This window comes from Aulonocara sp. 'chitande type north' Nkhata Bay, linkage group LG22 (genome assembly GCF_057382095.1).
Source record: "Aulonocara sp. 'chitande type north' Nkhata Bay isolate Kocher_YH1m ecotype deep benthic linkage group LG22, A_spYH_male_GT1.1, whole genome shotgun sequence".
Taxonomy (NCBI): Eukaryota; Metazoa; Chordata; class Actinopteri; order Cichliformes; family Cichlidae; genus Aulonocara; species Aulonocara sp. 'chitande type north' Nkhata Bay.
In genome coordinates, this window is record NC_141364.1 from 22,811,891 (window position 1) to 22,837,265 (window position 25,375).

At 42.3% G+C, this 25,375-nt stretch overlaps 1 protein-coding gene across 4 annotated transcripts; it reads left to right on the plus strand.

The window, feature by feature from the left end:
* Nucleotides 1-6,639: 6,639 nt before the first annotated feature.
* igf2bp3 (insulin-like growth factor 2 mRNA binding protein 3) lies at nucleotides 6,640-24,829 on the plus strand. Of its 4 annotated transcripts, none has more exons than XM_086280327.1 (16): nucleotides 6,640-7,361; nucleotides 8,347-8,407; nucleotides 14,126-14,174; nucleotides 17,465-17,516; nucleotides 17,714-17,777; nucleotides 18,443-18,721; nucleotides 18,841-18,975; nucleotides 19,340-19,462; nucleotides 19,590-19,725; nucleotides 21,540-21,671; nucleotides 21,859-21,927; nucleotides 22,930-23,052; nucleotides 23,184-23,258; nucleotides 23,463-23,594; nucleotides 23,686-23,799; nucleotides 24,104-24,829. In XM_086280327.1, the coding sequence occupies exons 1-16, from the start codon at nucleotides 7,187-7,189 to the stop codon at nucleotides 24,218-24,220; spliced, it is 1,836 nt and encodes a 611-aa protein (XP_086136453.1). In that variant the 5' UTR covers nucleotides 6,640-7,186; the 3' UTR covers nucleotides 24,221-24,829. The 4 variants fall into 4 exon arrangements, with proteins under 4 accessions (XP_086136453.1, XP_086136454.1, XP_086136455.1 ...); XM_086280328.1 differs by having other exon boundaries at nucleotides 22,933-23,052; XM_086280329.1 differs by lacking the exon at nucleotides 21,859-21,927 and having other exon boundaries at nucleotides 6,642-7,361.
* Nucleotides 24,830-25,375: the final 546 nt, after the last annotated feature.

Consider the following 25,375-nt stretch of genomic DNA (forward strand, 5'->3'; position numbering starts at 1 on the left):
TGGAAAGTTTAAGGTGTTTTTCTGACTTAATGTTCATGAAATTGAAGTTGGGATTTAGTTGTACAGGTGGGAGTGAATGCTGTAAGTTGAGTGGGTGAGGTGGGAAAGCAAGAGATTCACACAAGATGAATTCCAAGGTGGTGTGCACGATAAGATATCGACACAAACTTAAAGTCGCCTGCTGTATTGTGTTGAAAATACAGTGTATCCTCAATATACATTCAGTTTACTTTCATTAAGATGACACCAAGGAAAATAAACACAACGGCTTTTAGCAAGACTTTTATTCGACTGAGTTAATAAAATACAAAGTTCACATGGAGGGGTAATACATTAAAATGCACTAACTTCTTCACCGTTGTGACAGTGGATATTACATAATGAAAAGGAGACAACATGATTAGATTTGTTTTGCATACAATGGTGTTACCAGCCACAGGTACAACAACCCTGCAGAATGCATGAAACCACCATGATCACTCACTCTGTCCCCCACAAAGACAGCTAAAATTTGAACAGATTGAGAGGAAATGGGATTTTGACACAGCGGATAATCACAAAAGTAAACCTGAAGGAATGAAGGGTCCTTTATCTGTAGACCATGGGACCAATAACAAGGCACTTCATTCAAATGGGGTTAATAATCACTGCTGACATGTCATGGGGCCCCTCAGAGTTATGCATTCATTCCTAGTCATTCACATAATTCTTATGATTTCAAGGTAACTACTAGCTCGAAGGACACAAGGGTCAAAAACTCAACACTTTATCGTTGTCTATATCATCTCTAAGTGTGCCTGAGCATTCACTTTCACATTTTCATGAGTGAACTTGCACTTGTACGTACACTTGTTCCTATAAACATTTGATTGATGAAGCAAATTACAAAGTTGTTTCCTGATCGGACTCCTGTGGTAGCCAAATTAGCGTTCAGCGTAGAGAGCAGGTGCAGGGAAATGAGAGAATCCAGGACATTTTCTAGATTGTATAGTTACATGTGCAGTTGTGGGGTTTTTTTTTTAGTCACTGAAATTGTCCTATGACCCAGGTGTCATGGCAGGGGTCGAGAACCAGAAGGAAATATGTTTAAGGGTTAGCGAGATATTATTGGGATTCCATAAATTACACCTATATACCTAGCTTCAGAGTAACATAGTGTGTTTAGACGAAGAATTAAACACATACACTACACAGATTTTTTTGAGAGAAAGATAACAAAATCATTGCAGCACACTGATTCTACATAAAATGTAGAACTTTCTGAATTTTCCATGAACCTTCACGCATACTTTAACTGTTTCATTTTTATAAAACTGAACCAAACGAGACCAAGGTTTACACCAGGTGCAACCTGTAGCTTTAACATGCCTTTGTGATTAGATTAAAACTGGGAGGAGACGCTTGCAGCGTACAGGACACCGTCTGAAGGTTAAGAGGCAGCAGGAACACTGATGGGGGTACTTCTGAATTCTTCGCATTTAACCAATAAGCTTGGGCTTCTACTTGGAATAACATACATTAACAGTGGTTGATTACCTAAAAATTTATATTTTTCTGTGAGCTCTGTTCTTAAGGAAATTGGGGTCTTACATAAATACCGCCGGCCTCTTTTAATTGTTTTCATTTGGACCATTATCTCAAATTCTTAATCTTAGTCAGCAGATGCTTTCAAAAATTACATTTCTGAAAGTTAAATTCATTTTTCTATTCATACTTTAAAGAGATTTCCACAAATTCAGCAGATAAACAACATTTTATTACACTAGGAGTGTATTTTATTGCTTTACAAACACTAGTCTAATTTGTATTAACATGTTAAAATAATTAAATAGCCATTTTAAAACATTTTAATGTTTTGCATGCATCTATACCTGACTGCTAAACCCAAATGGGAATCCACACACTAATTAAAAAGTTAATTATTATCTATAATATTTAAAAGCTAGATGGTTGAAGAAAATGCCCATAAACGATTTGTTTTTTAAACACTTAAATTAATGAACAAAAATATTCAAAGTCACAGATGCTCATCACATCACTTTATTTTAAATATTCACATGCTTTCAAGTCACACCTGCATTTCTAATCAGAGGAAACGGACAACTTACTCTGCTTAAGATTCATCAAGTCACGTACTTTCTCGCACAACAAACACAAGCCCATTGCAAAATTGCAAAGTGTTAAAACTCCAAATAACAGCAAATCATGTTTCCATCTTCTTTCAGAAAACAAGTCATTGCTTTTTGGAGGGGGGGGGGGGGGGGGTTGGCGTTAAGGAAGGAATTGTTCTTAACACGTAGCACACTGTAACTAATCAATCAAGGTGCTGAAACCAGTAAACAACAGCTGCCAGAGGGGAAGGTTTCCTATAAGAGAGACAAAGCCACATGCTAAAGCATGTTCAGTATAGCTGCAATATATACCAAAGTCTGCAAATGTTCATGTGACTCTGCGTGAAAACTTTTCCTGCTGCATCAACATGTGCTGCTAACCTACACAAAGGCTCCACAACAATAGACTAAAAAAATGCAGTGATCTTCAGTTCACATGAAACACACAAAAATCAACAAATGTTTATGACGTCAAAGTGCATTTTTGTCCATTTGATGTTCAATTTTTAAAAAGAGAGAAAAAAGAAGAAGAGATAAGTATTCCTAATTACAGCTGCTACAAACGCCATGCTTTGAAGGGTGTGCACTAAGCTCAAAATATAACCAAATGATCAGCTACTTGGTAAATATTTTAATTACAAAAATAGATCAATTAATAAAGGAACAGTTGCTGCCAACTGAAACAAAACAATCGTGTGACGGCAGCTACGTTTGGCCGCTTTTTAAACCTCCCCTCCTCTTCCAGCAAAAAACGAATGATTATTTCATTTAAAACAACAGCATATATAAGCAGTACTATCATCTACTGATGGCATAGGAAGAAGAAACTTTTCCACACAAATTCCCAAGATTTAAGTTGTGTATGGGGGGGGGGAAGGGTGTGTAAGACAAGAAAGCGAGAAAAAAAAGAGAGCAGACTATTTTCTGGGATTATTCGTCTTTTTAAAAGAACATAACAGAGATATTTTCTGGAATATTTGCTAATTTGCCAGCAGACTATGGCTATCCCCATTTAACTGCTGCAAGAAATATTCCTTGGCATGTGCTTTAGGGGGCACAAACCGCCATTTTCTAATGAGATGAAGGGTGTCATCTCAAAGCAGAATCTGTGGAATAAACATGCCCTTTTTAAGGGTTTTTGGAGCCTACATGAAAGCACTTGATGACAATAGAAAACACATGTATGGAGCAGAAAAAGGAAAAAAAGAAAAACGCAGTTGCATTAACATCGTTAAGGACATTGTTTGCTTTTAGTTAATGATACTGTAAGGCTCTAGATTCTTCTCAACATGGCGTTCACCAGTCTTCCCTGACTCTTGTCCGAAGCGGTCAGCAACTGGATTAAATGGTTAAAACTCACGTGGAACGACAATGTTGTCAAAGATGCGAATCGCCTCGCAACAAATAAATAAAAACATAATAAAGCAATCTCACCGGAAAACAGAATCCTTGATTCTCTGTAGCCTAAATAGGATTGTGAAAGAGCCTTGCGCTTGGCGACGTAGACTATATCTTGGAGCGAGGCCAGCTCAAAGTTGGGCTATAAGCTCTCTCTGTTTTTTTTTAACCTAAACAATCTCCCTCCCTTCTTTCCCTCCTTGACTTTCCCTCTAGAAATGTCCTACACTGTGATTAAACAGATCGATTTTGTCAGTTCTTTTCCTACACCGACATTAACCGCAGAAAATCTTCCCACATAGGATGCAGTCTAGTCTGAAACTTTATGTCAGTTTTGCCCCCTATGGAATTTGTCCATAGCGAGGAGCCCTGAAGCTGGGGGCGGGGAGACTTTCTGTACATTCCTCAGCGATACATTCACTACTCCTCTTGCAGAGCCTGCAGCCACACACACACACGCACACACGCGCGCGCGCGGATTGCAGCCATGCATTGGCTCATTTAAACCGACAGAGACTGGAGAGCAACTTAACATGACTGCTGTCTCTATACATTCAGCCTGTGAGACTACCAGCTCTGAGACACTGCCCAGCTGGCAGAGCTGGCATTCACACCGACCCCCATCCGTGTGCGTTTCGTTATTTCATGAGGAGTGGAAATGGTTAACGACTAATAAACGGGGTTTTAAAAAATTGTATGAGTTTAACTAGGCCGACGGAAAGCTCCCTGGTTTTAAATAACCCTCATATAGATCCATACAGGAGAAAGACTACAGAGATCTAAGCACTCACTAATAAGTTAATAAGAAACTTTTCGGGGAGCAGGTCTTGTAACAAATTATGAAACGATTAAAAGTCGATAGAAAGTTGCCCTAAAGTTGAATTTTAAACCCTATTTCACGCCTTTATCGTTTAACCTATTTAAGGGTTGCCCTATAAATCCAAATACAACATAAAGTTCTCGGAAAGTTTTAAAGAGGGTATTTTTTTTTTATGCAAAGCGCCTCGGATTGAATCACTGGCGTGTTTCGTTACATCTTCATGCTTCAACCCATGACAAAAGCCAAACTGGGCAAACATGGGGAGAAATGCGTGATTGGCGCGCTGATTCATATAGAATAGTCGAGCCGGGGAACCAATGAATGAGCGCGTTGAGGCCGAGCCAGCAGGAGTAGTGCGGAGCAGGTTTGCGGCCCTCCGATTGGACAGCCTTCTCGACCAATCAGACAGCTCGGTGTGTTTGTTCAGCAGCAGCAGAGAAGTAGACCCACCGAGTCAGCCATGGCCCCGGTCTGTGAGCCAGTTGCTGAAGGGCCAACACTCCCTTTGTAACCTGCTTTACATGGACACGCACACCTTGGCCTGTTCATTAGCAGACGCTGCAGAGACGCGGTGCCATCACCTCAGCTCCAGAGAAAAGCTTTTGTTCCCTTCTCTTTTTTTGTAATGCCACTTGCAGGGCTGCAGAGACGACTACACCCACCTGCACTCACGTTTCTAACTCTTTCTTAAAATACTTTTCAAAATAAGACGACCACAAGTCAAACACGGGCTTACAATGAGTTAAAATAAAAGAATAATAATAATAATAATAAAAACACCATGCATTTAAAGGAGAATGAGATGAAAGTTACTGCTATTGTGTAACTTTTTTTTGTAGTTGACATTGTTGCTCTCTGGCTACTTCTAACTAACCCGTCACGCCGATTCATCTAACACAATTTTATGAATGAAAGCGTGCCCTCCTGTATCCCCACACACGATCCTGAAAAGAAAATAGATCCATGCAGCACATATCTAAAGTATACTGTGTCGCGTCTCCTGAACACGTGATGAAGTTTAAGCCTCGCTTTAAAGGTGCTGGGTTTAAAGCTGAACTTTAATATTATAATGCAGAGAGAGATGCATTTGGGTGCCAGCTTGTTTGGTGCATAAATCTGAAACTAATGCTATAAAATGAATGCTACCTTCATAAAAGTTTTCTACTTAGCTCTTCTCTCAAACTGCTTTAAAGGGGCACGGATTCAATTTTATAGTCATTTTGGCAGACACTGCGGCTGAATTATGCTCTCCGTATATTGCAGTAACGTTCAGCAACACTGCAAACTATACCCTGCACAAAGGCAGAATTTATTGTGGTACTTGACTGTACATGTGCTTATAAATTTACGCTTTGGGGGATCATTAGTGTTTTGAAACTTTGTGCCCTGACAATATATCATCCTATTGACATCGCCAGGCATGGATTAATCTGCCAATTAGTCCTGTGCATGCAGAAATGACCCGTGGAGCGACCCGTTCGTAAACTGTCGACCTCTGCCTATGGTTTACAAAATCTTACAGACAGTTGTGTAATGTTTTAAGACACGTATTCCACACGTGATTGAACTGGGCTTTGCTTTACATAGTACGCTAGGGGCACATTGGTGTGGGAGACCCCTCCCTCTTTCAGTAAATTCAAATCCATGCTGGGGTATAGCAGAGAGGATTCGCCATGTGTGATTCGCTCCACATGGCCAACGCTTCGTAGTTGTGCCAAACAGCCCGAAAGACGACAAAACAAATGGCGTGGCTGCACTCATTTCGCCCAAAGATACCCCCTCGACGTGACCAAGAACAAATGGGGCCTGCTGTTGGACTTTGAGTTGTGGATCAGAGAGGGCATGGCTCCACTCCACTCAGAAGATGGATGCCGTCATGGAGAGTAGTAGCCTACGTGTCATTCCCACAATGCGTGAGGGCCCAAGGAGTTTCACAGGACCTTTCCCCACTCAAAATACGTACAACTGAATGCGCTCTATATGCAATTTGACAATATGGTGTCAAAAAAAATCATTTATGAGTGGCCCCACCCCCTTTTCCATCCGTTGTGTCGCCAATATAGCGCACTTAGCACAGCCGTGCGCACAAGCCCTCGCAATATCAGCGTCTCCCTGCTATGGGCGTGCGTGCGCGCACCGCCGTTTTTACTATTCCTCATTTGACCAATGAGAGTCGAGGCTGTGCAGAGAAAGGCACACGAATGTGATTCTAGTAAAGATACACTAGTTTCTCACGGAATCCCTTTACGCACAAAGCTCACCAGGTTTTTTCCCAACACCAATCCACTCTTCCCCTCCTTTTTTTCTTCACTCCCCTTTGCTGTCCCCACCCCAGACTCCCGTGCAATTTTCCCCAATCCCAAACACTTAATTGAGCAATTGGGATTCCTCACGTGTGGGCTGATTTGTAGTTTGAACACGTGGCTCATTCAAAAAAGCCGGAATAGCTGAGGATTTTTTTTCTCTCCCCCCTTCTTCTTCTTCTTATTCTAGGTTCTAGACTTAGAGGCGGGCGCCAGCCTTACCGTGTGTGACATTCTCTGTCTCTTTGCCAAGGGGTTTGGAGGAAGACACAAAGTAGTTTCTCCTCCTTTTCACCCAGCCCGCCATCGTTCGGAGACACGAGATTAATAATTGAGCATTTATTTATTGCGCGATAGAGACAGAGGGGCGAGGGAGCGCAAACGCACCGTGAGGCTGCCAGTTTAAATCTATCTGTGGCTTGAACGACCGGGAAGCACGCTACAGCCACTCCGTAGTAGTAAAGGCGATTTAGGCTACTCCAAACACTGCACATCCGCGAGAGCAAATAACTATCTCTCCCTCAGCGTAAAGATTGTCCCTTTCGGCGCAGAACATGAATAAGCTATACATTGGCAACGTAAGCGCAGAGGCGAGCGAGGAGGACTTCGAAACTATCTTTGAGCAGTGGAAGATTCCGCACAGTGGTCCATTTCTTGTCAAAACTGGCTATGCGTTTGTGGATTGCCCGGACGAGAAGGCAGCAATGAAGGCCATCGATGTTCTTTCAGGTGAGACAATCTGGGGCAAAAAGGTGCTATTAGGAAATTATCCCAAACTGCTGCAATTGTGTGAAGATTGCTTTACTTCTGGTGTTGGTGGTGGGGGGTACCCTATGAGAAACGCATGTAGTCCTGTAGGGTGGGGGTGTATCCAAGCGTTTCTTTCTCTCACACAACCTTTACTTGGCCTTTTGACACCGTGGGGCTCACACAAATGGCTTCCCCCAGGTTTGAGTGAAATTCTGCCCTTGTAATTTGACTGAGTGTGGCTTGGTAAAATGCTAGAGTAAACTGCTCAGTGTGAGCAATGCGCGTTATGTCCGTTCAGGGCAGCGAGCGGGGGTTGTGGAAGCCGTGAAGTGAACCCTTATTGTGAGCTCTATCACACAGCCCCAGCTTGGCACGATTGAAGAGTAATGTGTCGTCGCTTTCACCAGTTTCTACTGGAACTTTCACTCTTCTCCAGGTTTCAAAATACAGGCCTTCTCCAACAGCCTCCACTCGCTATACTGTGAAGCCATTTCGTCCATGCTGACACACCAGGTGGTTTAATTGTGTTGGCCTACATTTGGCCAACACAAACTCAGGCAGGCAATCCACATTTAGCTTTTTTTTTTTGTACATTAATCACTCCAACCCTTCACGGCTTGTTGTCTAATTTCAAGTTAAGCGTGCACCTACAGAACACGTAACAGCTGAGCTAAACTCGTTCACTATTTTTACGAATAGTGCTAATGTCAGGCTCATTTGTCCTCGTGCTACCAGTGTCTCGCACACTTTGAACAATTTGTGCTCCTATGCGAGAAATATCCAGCTCGCAGTCATGCTTATGTATGCTTCTCTGGATTTTTAGTAGTAAACATTAACCCCTGTTTTCTTTTTTTGGGGGGTGGTTGTTTACTCAGCAGTATGGAGGCCTACACGAGATGTCATGTGGTTAATGAAATTAACGTAGCTGTATTTTGCTAATTTAAATTTCTCTTTTCTTTTTAAGGTAAAGTTGAACTTCACGGAAAAGTTCTCGAAGTGGAGCACTCGGTCCCTAAACGTCAAAGGTACGTGGGTTTTTATTAAATAGTGCTTGGTTAAACTCGTAGAAGCCCCACATATATTTTTAAATTGTAGTCACCCTCTCTTCCTCGTCACACTCTCTCTCTCTTTTTTTTTTTTTTTACTTTGACCTCGTGTGTGTCTGTGCGAGTGTGTTTTAATAATGCTGCATGTGTGTTTGTTGCCAAGCTTTACATATTTATTTTAGTTAAAATACGTACGCCCATCACCCCCCCCTCTTTCTTTTTTCCCTGAATGCTTTTTGGGGTCAAATAAAAGGGGCGTATGGCGCTCTGTTCCTTCCTCTCGCCATGACTGAGGGGGTGCTCCCAAAACCGTCGTGCATTTGAGTTAAACCACCTCATGGTTGTCTTCTCCTCGCTTGCTCCATTCCCTCGTGTGTATGTGTTTAGTGTATATGTGCAGTTCTTGGCGATATTAAAGCACAAAGCTCAGGGCGAGTACCAAAGTGTGCAGGCTGAAATGTGTGCTGAGTGAGTGCAGGCTGGATTTGAGGCGTACAGGCCTTGTGAAGTCGTCCATTTGAGAATGATCTGCCCGTCATTCTCCCTTGTTTGCCCTACGCTTCCGCCCTCCTCAGCACATTGTGCTGCTGTTGCATGAGATGGACTCCAAACGCGAGTGGAATGGGAGGTTTGGGACCCAAGTCACGAAAACCCTATGGTTTCAGAGTTAGACGCCCGTAACCACACTGGGCGGTACGGTGTATGATTTCCAAAGGTGCACAATATATATTTTTTGTGTGGTTCTCGGAATATGTGCAGTGGACTTAAAAATAAGGGCCATTTTTGACATGGTGTGTGTATTTTTATATTATTTGGTGGCGATGCTGTTTGGTGAAAAATTAGCATTTTCCTGAATTAAATTGCTTTTGGTTGATGATAGTTGCGGCAATTTCTGACTAGTATTGCAGGTTTGCATTGTTTGCTCTCAACGTTTAACTGATCTGCTCTTATGTAAAGAAATGGGTCACACTTGAAATTACAAATTCCTGCTGAAACACGTTGGCATTAAAAAAAAAAACTGCTCCCCGTGACTTGTATTTATTTTAAAGCGTTTTGGATATAAAATGGAGCAAACGCAGAATTCGCGAGACCTTTACATGAAATGTATTTTCCACGTGGACATCACAGAAGCATTTCCCGGTGGGCTGTTGGTCTAAATTGTAGCTTGGTTAAATAAACCAGGTGTACTTAAATGAGAATTTGCGTCAGATCTTCAGACGTCCCCTCTAAACGCTGTGGTGATTGTGTTTTTGTGCACACCGAGTCGAGTTTGCGCCACATTTCAGAAAGGTAAAAAAACGTGCCCTTCCTTTGCTACATGGAACACAGTCAATGGGAACAGTATTCTGAGTATACGCTACACACACGCGCATACACACCAAACACACACACGGACACTGGGGCCCCTCTTTGCACTCCAGCTTGAAAATATGAACTGGGGGGGGGGGGGGGGGGCTTGGCCAATCACCTTTGAACCTATTAAGGGGGAAGTGCTAGAGCAGACGAGGATCAAGGGTGGGGTGGCTATAGTTTGGAGTTCATACAGATTCCACTGAATACGATGACATGGTTTGTGGGGATGTGGTATTTTTATAGTTTCAAGCGAACCAGGTTAGAGCCCAATTACATTAAAAAAAATAATAATAATTTTGTGCGTATTCTCATGCCTCTATCACGCGTGTGACCAAAGGGGCACCAAAATTATGATCTATGCATTTGGTGTAACATTGGGTTTGTCTTAAGGAGTCTTAAAAAATGGGCTGTAGGCATTAACAGTATAACGCAACGTAATTATTTAATTGGAAACTCATTTTCTGCACATACACGGCGCTTTTGGTTATTTAACTTTGAGTTAATTTATGAACGTTTGCTTTTTACGTTGCGTGACCTTTTCCTAAAAAAAAAAAAAATGTGTTAGTCTTTTGAAGCAAAAAAAATCCGCCATTTTAAAGATAACATTCACTTATTCTCGCCAATATCTCCTTTATACGATTGTTCTGTGGAAAGCCTGTAATTTTTCTTCAGCTTAAAAATTCAGTTGTGTAAAGCTCTGACCTAGTTTCATATTTTCATGTATTTGTGTATGTAGACATAAAAAAAACCCCAAAAACAACTAATAAATAAATGGTTTTAAAAATCTCCTATGATGCAATTGCACCACAGGTAAACCCAAATTGAGGTGGTGTATAGGGTTGAATTCTACTCGCTACTTGGATATTTTTATTTTTTATTTTTTTCCAACAACGTAAAAAAATGCAACTTGCCCATTCCCACGTGCACATATGTGCACATGCACTGGAAGAAAGAAAATGGCATGGTTGTAAGGGGGTGGGGTATGTGTATTTGAGAGGAAGACCGACATCAAACACGCATGTTTAAATGTACACAACTTCCTTTAAACTCAGTTCTTTAATAACATTTTAGTACTGGTGATTTTGTTTCTAAAGCTGGGTTTAAATTGTAAATTAAATTGAGACAGTACTCAAACTTCTCATGGTTGCTTATAGAAATCACTCCTAGTGTAAGAATTCTCGGTCACAGGGTCAGCGTGGGGCCCCACCTGCATCCCCCCCTCCAAAAAAAAAAAGAAAAAGATGAGTTGGGGTGCCAGAGAATTATGAATGTGGCCCCTTGTTTTACTTGGACTGCAGGCAAATGCTAACTCCCTCAGTCTAGACTCAAATCAGACTGGCATTGCACTTATAGCTTGTTCTTAAACCTGTTCTGTAAGATCTGGAGGTAAAGACATCGGTGCATAATGGCTTTTCGCATATGGCAAGCTCTAACTGTTCAACTCTGGAACTGCCAAGAATTTCAATATATCCAAATGCATTAATGTAGTTTATTGGGTTCATGGTTTGCATGCACGTAAGGCCTGTGAGGGCAGTGGAAACCAGACTGTGTGGAGTTCAGTCATTCAGAACCTCTGCCTTCTGAATAAGCAGTGGCTGTGGATGGGCGTTGAGCACAGACCTCGTGTGTTTCTCTCTGTCAACAATGGTGTTGACGTACAGTGCTTCATTATGGGGGCGGGATGAGTGAGGAAAAGAAATGGAGATGACTACAGGTATCATGTAGCATTATTCTGCTCAACTTATGAACGCTGTTGTAGTATACATTTGCATGCTTGTGTATACGTGTCTATTGAAACCACCTGTATGCACGGTCTCCCATCAGGAGGCCACAGGTCTCAGCTGGGCTCCAAGAATGGGGACGAATGTGTAGAATGTTGGTCCGTTTGAAAGTAAATAAGGTGCTCGGCCTCCTCCTGGCCATCACATGACGAGCCAACCCTAGTCACTCTTGGCCCTCCCTCCTTTCCTCCCCCTCCCACTTTTAACCCTGCTCTACATGTTCCTGTCAGTGGACTTGTCCGTGTCCATGGCAACGGGGCCCCACCCCCACGGGGCAGAGAGGGCCCTTGTTACCCTTGCTTGAAACTGGGCTATCCCCCCCCCCCCCCCCCATACCACACCCCACTCACACAGCCTCACACACACCCACCCCTCCCCAAATCAAAGACTGGGACTGGGGAATGTATACCACCCACACCCCCCCACCCCACCACATACCCTGGCTGACTTCTTGTGTGTGTGGGTGGGTGGGTATAGGTTAATCCAACTGGAAGTGCTTTGTGCATTTGCACATTTCGCATGGCGTTCCCACCGCAATGCAGAGCATACCAAATGTGTGGGGAGATGCTGCAAGATCAGCCAGGAATGGCACAGTGGGCCGGAAAGGGCTGAAATTCCTGGTGGGAGTTATTTGGGAAGTTTTCTTTACAATTTGCCCATTTAGAGTTAAGTAGTTTCTTTAATGCGTGGTACTAAATATATTGTACCCCTATAAGTGTGACTGTAGTCCTAGTGGCTAAGTTGAGTAATTTCAGCTTTATGGCCCTTATTGCAGCGGTCTCCAACCTTTTTTGCGCCACAGACCGGTTTATGCCCGACAATATTTTTCACGGACCGGCCTTTAATGTGTCGCGGATAAATACAACAAAATAAAACTGGTACCGAAAAAAAGATTTATTCATAACACACGTGAAAAGACCCAGGAAATCCGAGTTAATGATCAAAACGATAACAAAATAACGCTGAAAACCGATTTAAAAACCCTGAAAACCATACATTTCACACCTGAGCCTCAACTCTCGCGGCCCGGTACCAAACGACTCATGTACCGGTCCGAGGCCCGGGGGTTGGGGACCGCTGCCTTATTGTACACATGCAGTACAATTTTTAGTGTGCGCACATTCATGTATGGAAAGTTTCAAATTTGTGTAGTGAATCTTGATCTTAAAAATTAAGTTCACTGTGTAAAAGGGGAGTTCATCAATGCTGCATGTTGAAAGGTGCCATCTTGTGCAAACTACCACACTGTTAATGGTCTTTTTAGAAGAAAAGAAAAAATAAATCTGCCCTGTACATGTAGATCCAGAGGCGCTCGGGGACATTTGAGAGAAAAGGGGGTGAAAATATGTAGTGAAATTCTAGACTTTACACAAGGGGCAAAAATGTGCACGTAACGCTAAACTGACTGCACGGAACTGTGTGTGTGTATAATGTGCGACGTGTATATAATGTGCATGTAAAGGCGATGTGGAACTGGTCTGGGGTCAAGGTTTCATTCCACGTCGTGTGTGTGTGTGTGTGTGTGCGCGCATGCCTCAGCTCCAAGCCATATGTACGCCTTTTCTTTAGGTGTGTGTGTCAACAGGCAGTGGACTTTGGAGTGGCTTGTACTTTTCTCACATTTTTACACAACATGCAGACAGACCCTTATGAAACTTAGAGTAACTGATTCAGAAGGCCTACTGTCTGCATGACCTCCACACATAACCACTACACTTATGCAGCTGTAAACATAATGAAAGTGGGAGCCATAAGCAATAATTCTGTCTCAATTATTCCTTCCTATGCAACAATGCAAAACTCAACTGTTTGTCTTCACTTGCGTCTTCTGCATGCACACTCTGAGCAAGTGCCTTTATTTTTTTTTTTTGGAGTCTTCCTATGTAGTGTGATGTAAGAAGAGATGAGGGGGGAACAACCCAAAAAAACCCAATGGGTCTGAGACTTGAAGTTGTTAAAATCTCATGATTCTGTACTATAGGATGCATGCTAGAGTCAGGTTGCGTAGATGTGTTTTCTTCCCCCCCCCCCCCCAGCTTTCTTCGTGATGCATCTTACTACTACCACCATCTGTTGGATTTACTTTTTCCCGCCCTCTTGTCCCCTTCTTCCCTTCTTCCCCTTGTCACTCTTTGCTCTCTGTAACACAGCTGGTAATTTGGGAGAAGGGCGTGGTGTATGTGATTGTGTGCGTGTGTTACATTAATTTGAATTTTGGGAAACTCGAAACTAAACTACCCCACTTCTTTTTTTTTTTTTTTTTTTTTTTTTTTTTTTTTTCTCTCCTTTCTATTTCATGCAGGCTGTTTCAGTACACCTGAGTTTAGAGTGGAATTAAAGACCTTCTGTCAGTGTCCATCTTACTGAGAAATAAGTCCTTTGGGGTTTTTAAAAAAAAAAAACAAAAAAAAAAACAAAACAAAACACAAACCTCTTCTGTATTATCCTTGGTATTGTCACTTATTAACTAGCTGTTGCTTTCTCTTCCATCTTTTGTCCCATCTACCTTCACTTTCTTTATCCATTCACCCCTCACCCTCTTTCCCTCTTGTTCTCTCTCCAGGAGCTGTAAGCTGCAGATCAGGAACATCCCGCCTCACATGCAGTGGGAGGTGAGTGCTAACAGGCTGCTAACCGCTTCCAGGGCGGGGCACCATGGGGCAGCCCAACTGGGCTCTCGTTTAGTGGCCTCTGGAGTTACCTTGCCTCCTTTTGGGTTTCAATTGAGCATGCACTTGATGATTAGTTTGACTTTGGCTGCTGTAGCTTAGTGCAACATACTGACCGGTATCGGTGGGTAAGGAGGGTGGGGGACTCTTACTAATGTCACTAGGCAGTTGACAGTCGGGATTAGAGATTTTAATTTGTTTTTATTAAATTTTCACTACCTTTGCGTGTTGTGGTGTTTTGGCTTTTTAGGGAAAAAAAAGATTTAATGAGGGTAGACTCTCCAGATGATACTGACGGGCTCAGGCAGGAGTATGTTTGTAGCACTGGATCTACATGCGTTTGCTGCTCGCAGAGACTTGTAAAACAAAAAAGCTGCATGCTGATGTTTTTAAATGGGGAAACGTGAGTTGATTGTTTTGCCATGGTGTCCTTCACCACTGATCACATGGGCTTGTTTGTGTGTGTGTGATGAGGCTTTCACTTTCAATGTGTGTTCTTGCACAAAAAAGTGGAAATGAATTAAAAATAAATCAGTGTTGTCTGAAGGGTTGTGAAAGATTCATGCAACCCAGGGGTTGGCCTGGCTTTAAGTCCTCCTTTAGTGTATGGCAGTGCATTATTTTTTTCCTTTAATTTGTCATTTTACTTGTTTGATACTTGTGAATTTTTCTTTGTCTAAAACATACAATGCATGTGGGTATTGGTAGTTTTATTATTTGCTACAGGTATCAGTACCTGACATTGAGAAAGGTGGCAAAATAAAATCAGCCCTTGCTCAATTGTATGCAGACCACTGCAACAGACACATCTGTAATGCTTTTGTCAGGTTTGTGAGATGGTTAGCGGTGCAAGCTCACATGGAAGTGAGGTGGATCTTAATTTGCTGGACACATTTTACGCAATGCACAATTTGAGGCTTATTACGCTGTTGCATTAAACTGTAAAAAAAAAAACCCTGTATTTTAAGCATTGTCTGAAATAACAGTTCAAGACTTAGTGTTTGCTATTCAGCTCCAAAATGACAGCTGCTACATAAAGTAGTATTTAACAGGGTGTATTATTTGACTTGATTTTTGAGTTTCATAGTGTACCTTGATATATTAGACACCCCCCTTCCAAAAAAACCCCAAACAAATTTTCTCTTCTGTAAATTCTTCAGAAAACTGATTTTTAAATTTTACAAAATTGTTCTCAGATGTATAAGTTCATGAGGTTAAGAAGTGAGTATTCTGACGGGTTTAAACTAAGCTGACGTAATTAATTTGCACAAAAGCTACACGTGAAATGGGGGGTGGGATGAATACCAATAGAAATGTTGAGCTTTGACATGGTCAGGACTTCAAGGCCGTTGCCCGATTAGTAGGGGAAAGAAATGGTCTGTTGAGCAACAGTATGTGTGTGTCATGCGTAGCACCTTTTTTTTCTTTTTTTTTTCTTTTTTGTTTCTCCCCCCCCTGCATTTAAAAAAACAAAACACAAACTGGTGTCTGCTCCACGTTCTTACACACTAATCTGTTGGGCACACCTAAAAAATTTTTTATGTGAGCTTAAATTGCAAATTTTTGAACTTTGGCAGTGATTTTTTTTTTTTTTTTAAAGCTTTAAAATGTTGCAATTTATCTAAAGTCAAAATTACGCACTTGCATGTGGAATGTGGCAGCTTTAACACGGCTTTACGTGACTCCCTCCCCCCAGCTACATCACCTCCACTGCAGAGGTTTAGCTGTCTTGGTGTGTGCTTGCACCGCAATTTATATATTAAAAAAAAAAAAAGGAATAATAAAAAATCTGCTTTGTCAAGACCATGGAAGCCAAACAAGAGAATTCTCATGTTCAATTGCACAATTGTTCCACACTGTTCTGAACTACAAGAGTGTAAAGGTTAATGCATGACTTTAGATTTCAGCCTGCTTCAGTCAGTATGATCAAATGGCTATGGACACGCTCAGGGTTTTGTAAGTAATGGTGGGCTCGCTTTGCCTACGCATGTTCCTAAACTCCAGCTCCAGATACACCCATGTATGTATGTACCTATGTAGCGAGGCAGCTTTCTCTAAAGGTGACATGGAGATTCCTCTCCCCTCAAAAGCGAGGGGGGAGGTGATTTAGAAGAATGGAGGAACTGAATAGAAAGAGGTCTTTTGATGCAAAGGCCTTGTTTGTATCTTATCAGGTAGATAAGACAAACGGGTCATATTTTGTGTGTGTAAAAACCTTCCAGCTAGAGAATGGTGGCGAGAGTAGCAGCGTGTTCACGAGCTGTAGTGAGTGGGTGGGCCTGGACTGTTTCCCCTTCCCTTCCATGTGCGCTGATTCACAGAATGTGTAGCATGAACTCGCACCCCTCCCCCAGCTGCTGCTGTTTCCTGCTGGAATGTACCCCACCCTTTCCTGAATGGCCTGGATTCCCATTGGCCAGACTCTGTAGATGGACAGGCAGAGTAGCCAGCCAGCAGCCAGTAACTCCTAGCTTCAGGGAACTCGTATCGGTGCTGGAGCAGCCAATGATGGAGAGTGGAGATGGCAGAGAGGCGGGAGGCAGTCTGGTTGGTAGGGTTGGGGTGCGAGGTGGGACAGGCGGGGATGCGGTCCTGTTGGCTAGAAAATGGGGTTGAGCTCCTGAGGGTGTGGCCATGGGTTCAAGCATGGTGGAGGTCTTAGCTCAGATGGGAGCCGGCTCGCTCCCCCCTCCTCCTCTCGCTCACATTTGATCACATCTGTGAAACGAAGTCCCGTGGTCTTGGTGGGGTTTTCTGTTATGTGCATATGCTAAAGTTTCTCCCAACACGCCTCTTCTATGTGTGGATTCAACATGCTGATGATCTTAATCTGGTGCATTTGCCACTATTCAAATAAATCCCACAAACAAGTCCTTCATTATGCAATTTATGCTTTTGTCTGCCTTTTACAGCGTTTCTAAGATTTTCTATTTAAAATGTTTTATTTTAAAAAAAAAAAACAATTAAAAATAAAGAATGAAAGGCACCAGCTTCCCACAGGGAGTGTCATAATTTGAGTTGACAAGCTTTTACAAGAAGCAGCGAATTTATCAGTGTAACTCATCTTTGAACTTGGGTCCAGAATTGGTGGAGTATGTCCTGGCAGTGGGCTAGGCCTGTTCTTCTGGATGATCTTCTGTTCACCAGTGGGTTCAGATCAAATCCTTTAGACACAATGTACTCATTTTTTATTTATTCATTTTATTTAATTTTTTTCTTCCCTCTCCCCTCAGGTTTTGGATGGTATGCTTGCTCAGTATGGTGCAGTACAGAGCTGTGAACAAGGTAAATATGCTGTTGATTAAGCCTAGTGTTACAAGACACACCCTGCACTGAAATCAGTTTTTCCAAATCCTTCCTTACTGTACAATTGTTTTCAAGTAAATGCTTTATTAGCTTCCTAATGAAATTTTAGAGTAACCCAGGTTGGTCAACTTTCACCGTCATTGTTGGATGTGTGCTGACTTTGTGTATTCTCACAGTAAACACTGATACAGAGACTGCAGTTGTCAATGTTCGGTATGCTACCAAGGACCAGGCGAGGCTGTGAGTACGCACACAGTGTTCACGTCATTAACCTCTATCTCATCTGTCTTGATGCCTCTGACATGAATCTGCTCAAGCTCCCCCCCCCTTTTTTTTTTTCTCCTCCCCCCCCCACATTGTGTTCGACACCACATCAAGTTCCTCTGTCAAGTGTTCTTACAGTGCACCTGATTTCCTCCTTCCAACACCCAGTCTAGTTTAATTTGACATGCAATGATAACTGGGGCTGTGTGTGTGTGTTGGAGATGGAGGGGGTTAAATTGGCCATCTGGTGCCCCCTGGTGTACATGTATCATACTACTCTGCAAGAGTGGTTGGAAGAGTCTCTTGGAATAATTGATCAGTTCATTAAAAATCTAAATCCTTGAGGCTAATGAGGAGTGAGTGCTGACAGGATGACTGTAAGGTGGCGTTTGGCCAGATCCCCAGTACCTGCTGGGAATGTTGAGTTTGGACCTTGTTCTTAAGACACAAATAATTTACATTAAAACCTCTTTGTTTAAATGTCCCTACCTGCTTTTTGGTTTCTTCAATTAATGAAGAGTCAAACTTGAAGCTTTGTGTAGTTTTTTTTACTCCATGTCTGCAAGCCTTTTGCTCTTAAATTAAACGTTCGGTGGTAGCAATCAAGAGGTTAACATGCCAACATCTTTAATTCTTTTCAGGGCAATGGAGAAGCTGAATGGATCTATGATGGAGAACTATACCTTGAAAGTGTCCTACATCCCTGATGAGACGGCGGCACCAGAGGGTCCTCCAGCAGGGGGCCGGAGAGGCTTTAATGCCCGCGGACCCCCTCGGTCTGGCTCTCCGGGTTTGGGCGCCCGGCCTAAAGTGCAGTCAGACATCCCGCTACGCATGCTGGTTCCCACGCAGTTTGTAGGGGCGATCATTGGCAAGGAGGGCGCGACTATCCGCAACATCACCAAACAGACCCACTCAAAGTACGTACACGGAGGTCAGGAATTATACTCGGCATCGCACGTCAGCGGTGTCCTCCTTTCCTTTTCTGCACTGCTGGCCGTTGAGCAGCGATATGATGAGCGCCTTTTCTTTGTGTCAGGATTGACATCCACAGAAAAGAGAATGCAGGTGCTGCAGAGAAACCCATCACTATTCACTCAACCCCTGAAGGCTGTTCGAACGCTTGCAAAACCATCATGGACATCATGCAGAAGGAAGCCCTTGACACAAAGTTGTGAGTTTATAACAAAATAAGTAAATGTGTACCTTAGTTCAGTTTTGTCACCTATTAACCTTTGGCTGAATCTACTGTTACACTGAACTAAAATGAGGGTATAACTGCAAACTGTGATGCTGTTATTTATAATTTTATAAATAAATCACTTTGACAAATCGTATCAAAGCTGCTTCATAAAAACAGCTTTCCACGCCCCTATAATGGCTCCCATTTTTAACTTCTTTACGAGTTCAGACGTCATATCTTGGCTTTGCTTAAAAATATATCAGCCCTGTCTGTTTGCAGCATGTAGGAAAAGTAATAGAACTGATTGTATCAGATTTTGTTTTTCATTTGACTTCGCAACCTCTTTTTCCCACAGTACTGAGGAGATCCCACTAAAGATCCTTGCACACAACAGCTTTGTGGGAAGATTAATAGGTAAAGAAGGACGCAACCTGAAGAAAATTGAGCAGGAAACGGGGACCAAGATCACAATCTCACCGTAAGTTGCAAAGAGTTCATTGAAACTCTACCTATTGACAGTTTGCAGTCTGTGAGGTTGGTTTATAAAATTACACCACACTTAGAACAATAAGTTCTAATGCACCTCCAACCTTTATTCTGTCCAGTCTTCAGGACCTAACCCTGTACAACCCAGAACGGACCATCACAGTAAAGGGCTCCATTGAGGCATGTGCAAAAGCTGAGGAGGAAGTGATGAAGAAGATCAGGGAATCCTATGAGAGTGACATGGCTGCTATGAACGTAAGCAATTTTAAAAAAAAAAATTAAAATTTGAATGAATCACTTTTTCAAAGGGGAAATCTGAAGTAACTTTGTTCCAGTAAATATAAATGTGACCGGTTTCTTTAAAAGTGACGTAGATGGTCTGTTAATGTTCTTGGCTTTCAAGTACACTGGCCAGACATGGCCATTAAACAGGCCCCGGGTGGGGGAGGTGGGGATTTTCTGGCAGGTCTTAGAGTCACCAGGATACTTTCTGTGATTAGGGTTTACATAAAATCAAGAAATCAGATAACAAATTAATCTGCCAAGGAACTGGAACAGTGACGTTTACATGTACGGGAGTGATCTGAAACTACCATGGTGTAATGGCACTCTTTCATCCTCAGTTTTCTTGTAAAGATACGTGTACATTTTTAGTGTTTTATTATTTATGTATTAAGTCTTCAATACAAAAGACACTTCCACATGTCAGGTATTGTGAAATCAGTAGAAAGGAATACTTTTATTTTTTTTATTTTATTTTATTTTTTGCTACTCCTGTGGGTGAAGAGGAAATTTTTCTTAGTTTCCTAGCAGAGCTCACTAACCCCCAATGTGTCTGTGGAAATCATAACAGCTCCAGGAAATTCCCTTGAAGGCTAAGGAAAGGTGCATCACTGCTTCCTTTTAGCATGGGATCAGCTGGACCTCCCTTTTTCTGAAAGGAAGAGGAAATCCCATCTCACGATTCAAACGTTACACATTTAAACCATTCATGAAAAACAAACTGTCAACGTAACTGGGAAGAGGTGCAGGTCATGTAAATGTAAACTAATGGGTCATGGCAATCAAATGGGAAAACGCACTTGATATTTTGAGCCTTCGCTAGCAGGTTTTAAACCACAGGTGATTCTTACACTGCTGTGATTTTCTTTTTTTTTTTGTTTTTTAAATCTGCGTGTAAAGTTGCCTTCTATGATCTCATTAATTATACATTTATTCCAGTTAAGCTCTGTACATGAAGACTGAGCTATATCAAAATAATACCAATAAGTGAAGTCAATCTTTTAGCACACTTAAACTGATTTTCTTTTTTCCCCCCCTTCATATCTTTCCTTGGCCTTTATTTATATATTTTTCCATCAAAATTGGGGAGGGGGAAACCCCATAAAATTGTGGCGAGGGACTGTACCATTAGTCTTCCTTCTTAGCTGTTGAAACTGAGTTTACAAGGAATGTGAAAAAAGCTGGAGAAGCTGCACTGTGCGGTTGTTTACCAAGTGGACAATGCCTCATTTGAGATTTTCTGACTGTCCTAGAAAATATGCTTCAGGCTCACAATTTGATTCATTTTGCTTGTCCAGGGTTTGCAAAAGTCCCAGCTGAAGTCGAGCTGTTTTTTGCTTCGGGAGTTGATGTTTAATTCAGAAAATTGTCAGTTTTTTTTTTTTTAAGTTTTCTTTACCTAAAGTGGTGCATGTGCAGACACGAATATGATTTGATGGCAGCTGTTGTTGGAAGTCTTTACTTGTCCACTTCAGTAGTAGAAATTCTGTGATGTAGCGTGGTTAATTGTCCAGTGCATCTTTCAGCTCAGCTAGTGAGTGGGCGTGAAGTGTGCTGCCTCCAGGCTGCAAGGAGCATTTCCAGTAGTGCAGGCATATCTAAAGGAGACAGTTTCCTGCTGTGAGAAATTAAACTTAAAGCTTGAGGGGTTTTTTGTTTTTGTTTTTTCTTTCCTGGGGGGGGGTGTATTTTCCCTTTGTCCAGAGATCATGTGTGATAGCAGTGTTGGTTAGATAATCCATATGGTGGTGATGTGAATTGCTAACAGAGCTGTCCTTTCTTTGCAGCTCCAATCCAACTTGATTCCAGGCTTGAATCTGAATGCTTTAGGTTTGTTCCCCACTACAGCAACAGGCATGGGTCCCTCCATGTCCAATATCACACCTCCCGGAGCCCATAGTGGATGCTCATCATTTGGAGTAAGTGAGACACTCTTGCAGATATGTGCTTACTGCATACACTACATTACACAAATCCAGGGCAGCCCATGTTTAATTGTTACGCTTGGTGTGCTGGTTCCTTGGGTCAGGTTGGTGAAATCTGTTAGAGTAGAGACTTTGTCTTTAGCCACTCGGTATCATGTTTGTTTGTTTTTTTCCCCTTTAGTGCAGTCCTTATGGGGGTGAAGGGCCATTTTGGGCTCCTATGCTGTCAGCGAGTAGCCAGTCCCTTGCTGTAAGTTGCCCATCCCCAAAGTGCTTTGCACGGCTTGTGGCTGCTTGCTGTGGGGTTTTGTTTTGAGTTTATTTATTTTTATTTATTTTTTTAGGGGGGTTGCATCCACTTTGTCCTCTTGTGACATTTGGGCAGCTCCTAGTGTGTTTGTGAAGTGAATAGGGAGGCTGTCTTTCTCTGATCAGTTTCAGGAGATTGTTTCTGCTAAATGACATTTGAGTTGTCAGGGAAGGTGAAGGTTTGAACGGCAAGTTCATCCTCTGAATCAACAGCCCTTCTCCACATTTTGTAGCCTGCCAAAGCAACTTGTTAGTGTGCCCTCAGCTGGCACATGGACTGGAAAATTGGACTCGCTCCAAAACCAACAAGTACTACTTCTTCTGTTTTTTTTTTTTTTTTTGTTTTTTTTTTTGTTTGGGGGGGAGACAGTGCAACCACCTCCCTTTCAGATCTTGAGTCAGCCGCACTAGAGACTGGTGATTTCCTGGTCCAGTTTGCATTAAGGCTCCATAGTGTAATAGCTTATTTAAACATTACTGTCCACTTGAGATTTTTATTTTTTTTCCTTAGCAAAAAATAACAAGTTCCATCTAACGGTAAACCTTTGCATTAAGCCAACTCGGACTATAGCTTCTGTAAACAGAATCGGTGTGCAACTGTTTGCCAAATGTTTTAACACCAATCTGAGCATGCAGCACGTTCCCAAAAACACCCAACGATTTTGGGAACATGCTGATCAGTAATGAGTAGGAACCCCACTGGACAATAACGGTAGCATCTGCGTTTACTGCTGCGGGGGCAAACATGCCTCTTCTGATCAACCAGTGATTTCAAGCAGAGGGTGTAAGCGCCGATGACACTTAATGAGTTTAACAGCTTCCACAAGATCGACTGTTGGCATTTGCGCGTTGGTGTTTGAAAGTTGAGCAAATGTTCTGGGGGGGGAGGTCTGTGCATGCGATCTTCTCCTAGTCGCAGTAGTACTAAGCTGTTTATATCCAGCAGGGACACCCAGAATCGGAGACTGTTCACCTGTTCATTCCTGCACTTGCAGTGGGCGCCATCATTGGAAAACAGGGTCAACACATCAAACAACTGTCACACTTTGCCGGAGCCTCAATCAAGGTGAGTGATTGACAGGAGGGTAGAGACTCTGAATGTCAATGATAACATTTTGATGCTTGCCGTCTTCCCGTTTTCATTTGATGGGAACTGGAGCATAAGTGAAGTTTCTTTTTCTTAATGACCTCTTTCAGATCGCCCCTGCAGAAGGAATGGATGCGAAGCAGAGGATGGTCATCATTGTCGGACCACCAGAGGCTCAGTTTAAGGTGTTGCACGTTCACAGCCAAATAAATGCATTAAACTCTCATGCTAAGATTAAAAATTAAGATGTCACTTTATTTAATCATAGCGGAAGTTTGCATTTATCTTGATTTTATTTATTCGAGTGTTAGTGGAGCAGAAGTATTTCTGAAAGAAGTTTTTACCTAATTCGGTAGGATTAACCTGTGCTTGAACACATCTGACTGCAGGCTCAGTGTCGAATCTTTGGCAAGTTAAAAGAAGAGAATTTCTTTGGACCTAAGGAAGAGGTGAAGCTGGAGGCGCATATCAAGGTTCCCGCCTTTGCTGCTGGACGAGTTATTGGGAAGGGCGGGAAAACGGTAATCTAGATTCTTTCATGCCCGAATTATATTCAGTTTATATTTTTGCCCCCAATAAATGTTTTGAGTTAGTTTTGATCTGTGTGTGCAGGTAAACGAACTGCAGAACTTGACCTGTGCAGAAGTGGTGGTGCCCCGGGACCAGACGCCTGATGAGAACGACCAGGTTATAGTCAAGATCAGCGGACACTTCTTTGCATGCCAGGTGAGTTGCATAAAAGAAAAGTGCTCTGGGCATGTTTTTCTGACACTGAATAAACTGCTATATATTCTTTGCCTTTCACTGTAGCCATACAGTTAATTTCCATTTATAACAAGAACAACGTTATGCACGCTGAGATGCTTCCAAAATTGATTTAAAAAAAAAAAAAAACTAAATTTGGCTATTTGTCTAACATTTTGCACAGGAGGTCAGCATTCTCAGGGCAGATTGCGTGGCATCCTTGTACACTTCATTTTATGCTTTGCTCGGCAGTTTTAGCTTAACACTTGTTCCTCTTGTCACCTAGCTGGCCCAGAGGAAGATTCAGGAGATCCTAGCCCAGGTGAGGAGGCAGCAGCAGCAGCAACAGCAGCAGCTTAAGCCTGCATCTGGACCCCAACCTCCAATGCCACGCAGGAAATAAACATCCAGCGGACCTGGAGGAACGGTGACCGAATCTTGCAAGAAGACTCGACAGAAGGACAGATGCAGCAGAGTCCAGGAAGGGGAGAAGATGATGACGGCAGTGGGTCCTAATGCTCATCTCAGGGGTTAAAGGTTGTTGGAGCCCAACCAAACATCCTCCCCTCGTCTTACTTGGGACTGCGTAGCTGATTTAAGAAAAAAAAGAAAGACCCTGCGCCTCTAAAAGTTCCACCCACTCCGCATCTCTGCGAGAATGTACTCCTGAGGGCTCCCACCGTCGTCACCTGCCCTCACAAGTGCGCACCCCTCAACCGCTCTACTCATCCCCAAAGGATGTGTTTAAACTTGTATTTTTTTGTTTTCTTTTTACACTAGAAACGCAAAGAAATAAGGACCCCCGCCCCCTCCTATCACCGCCTTGGTGTTGTACTTTAAACATGACAAGATGTTTTGGTTGACTTCAGATTTAGCGAACACCTGGTCTATATATATATTTTTTTCTTGATGTTTAATTGGTTGGTGAAGCTTTCTTATGAGTTTTCTCTGGAATGGAAAAAGGCATTGCTATCAAGGTCCTGTTTGGACCACCTGAAAGATTTATTTGGGGAGGGGGCGTGGGGAGGGGGGTTGGCTCAGATTGTGTGGGTCATGTTTAAGGGGGGGTTGTTTTAGGACAGGACCCCTGAAAGGGTGAATTATATGGGGCGTCCTGCCCTTGTGATAAGTGGCATTTTATAAATTGGGATGCATTTTACAGATAGACCTATAAACAAAAAAGAATTATATTAAAAATATATATATATATTTAGAGTTGAGGGCAGCGCCACGACTGACACAGGGAAATGGTGCCGAACTGCTGCTGCCCAGGAAAACCAATTAAATATGCATTTTTACTTAACTACCTCAGGATCTAGTACCTCAGAAGAGAAAAGATATTATATATATGAAAAAAAATTGTTCCTTTCTTTTTTTATTTTGCTTTGTGGTGTTTTGTATACTTTATAAAGCTGATAGTCTTTGAACATTTTTATTTTTTTAAGAAAATTTAAAATTTTGGTCAGCTGCCAACTGACCTTGCCTTCAACTCTGGTGCTTTAGGTGGCATTGTACATGTGTATGTGTGACTTAAGATGACCCTGTACATAAAGTCTGT

Excerpts from the sequence above, each read along its gene's own strand:
- igf2bp3 (XM_086280327.1), top strand. The coding sequence starts at position 7,187 with ATGAATAAGCTATACATTGGCAACGTAAGCGCAGAGGCGAGCGAGGAG. Across the intron at positions 19,463-19,589 it reads ACCAAGATCACAATCTCACC|TCTTCAGGACCTAACCCTGT; the intron begins GTAAGTTGCAAA and ends TATTCTGTCCAG. Across the intron at positions 23,259-23,462 it reads CACCAGAGGCTCAGTTTAAG|GCTCAGTGTCGAATCTTTGG; the intron begins GTGTTGCACGTT and ends ATCTGACTGCAG.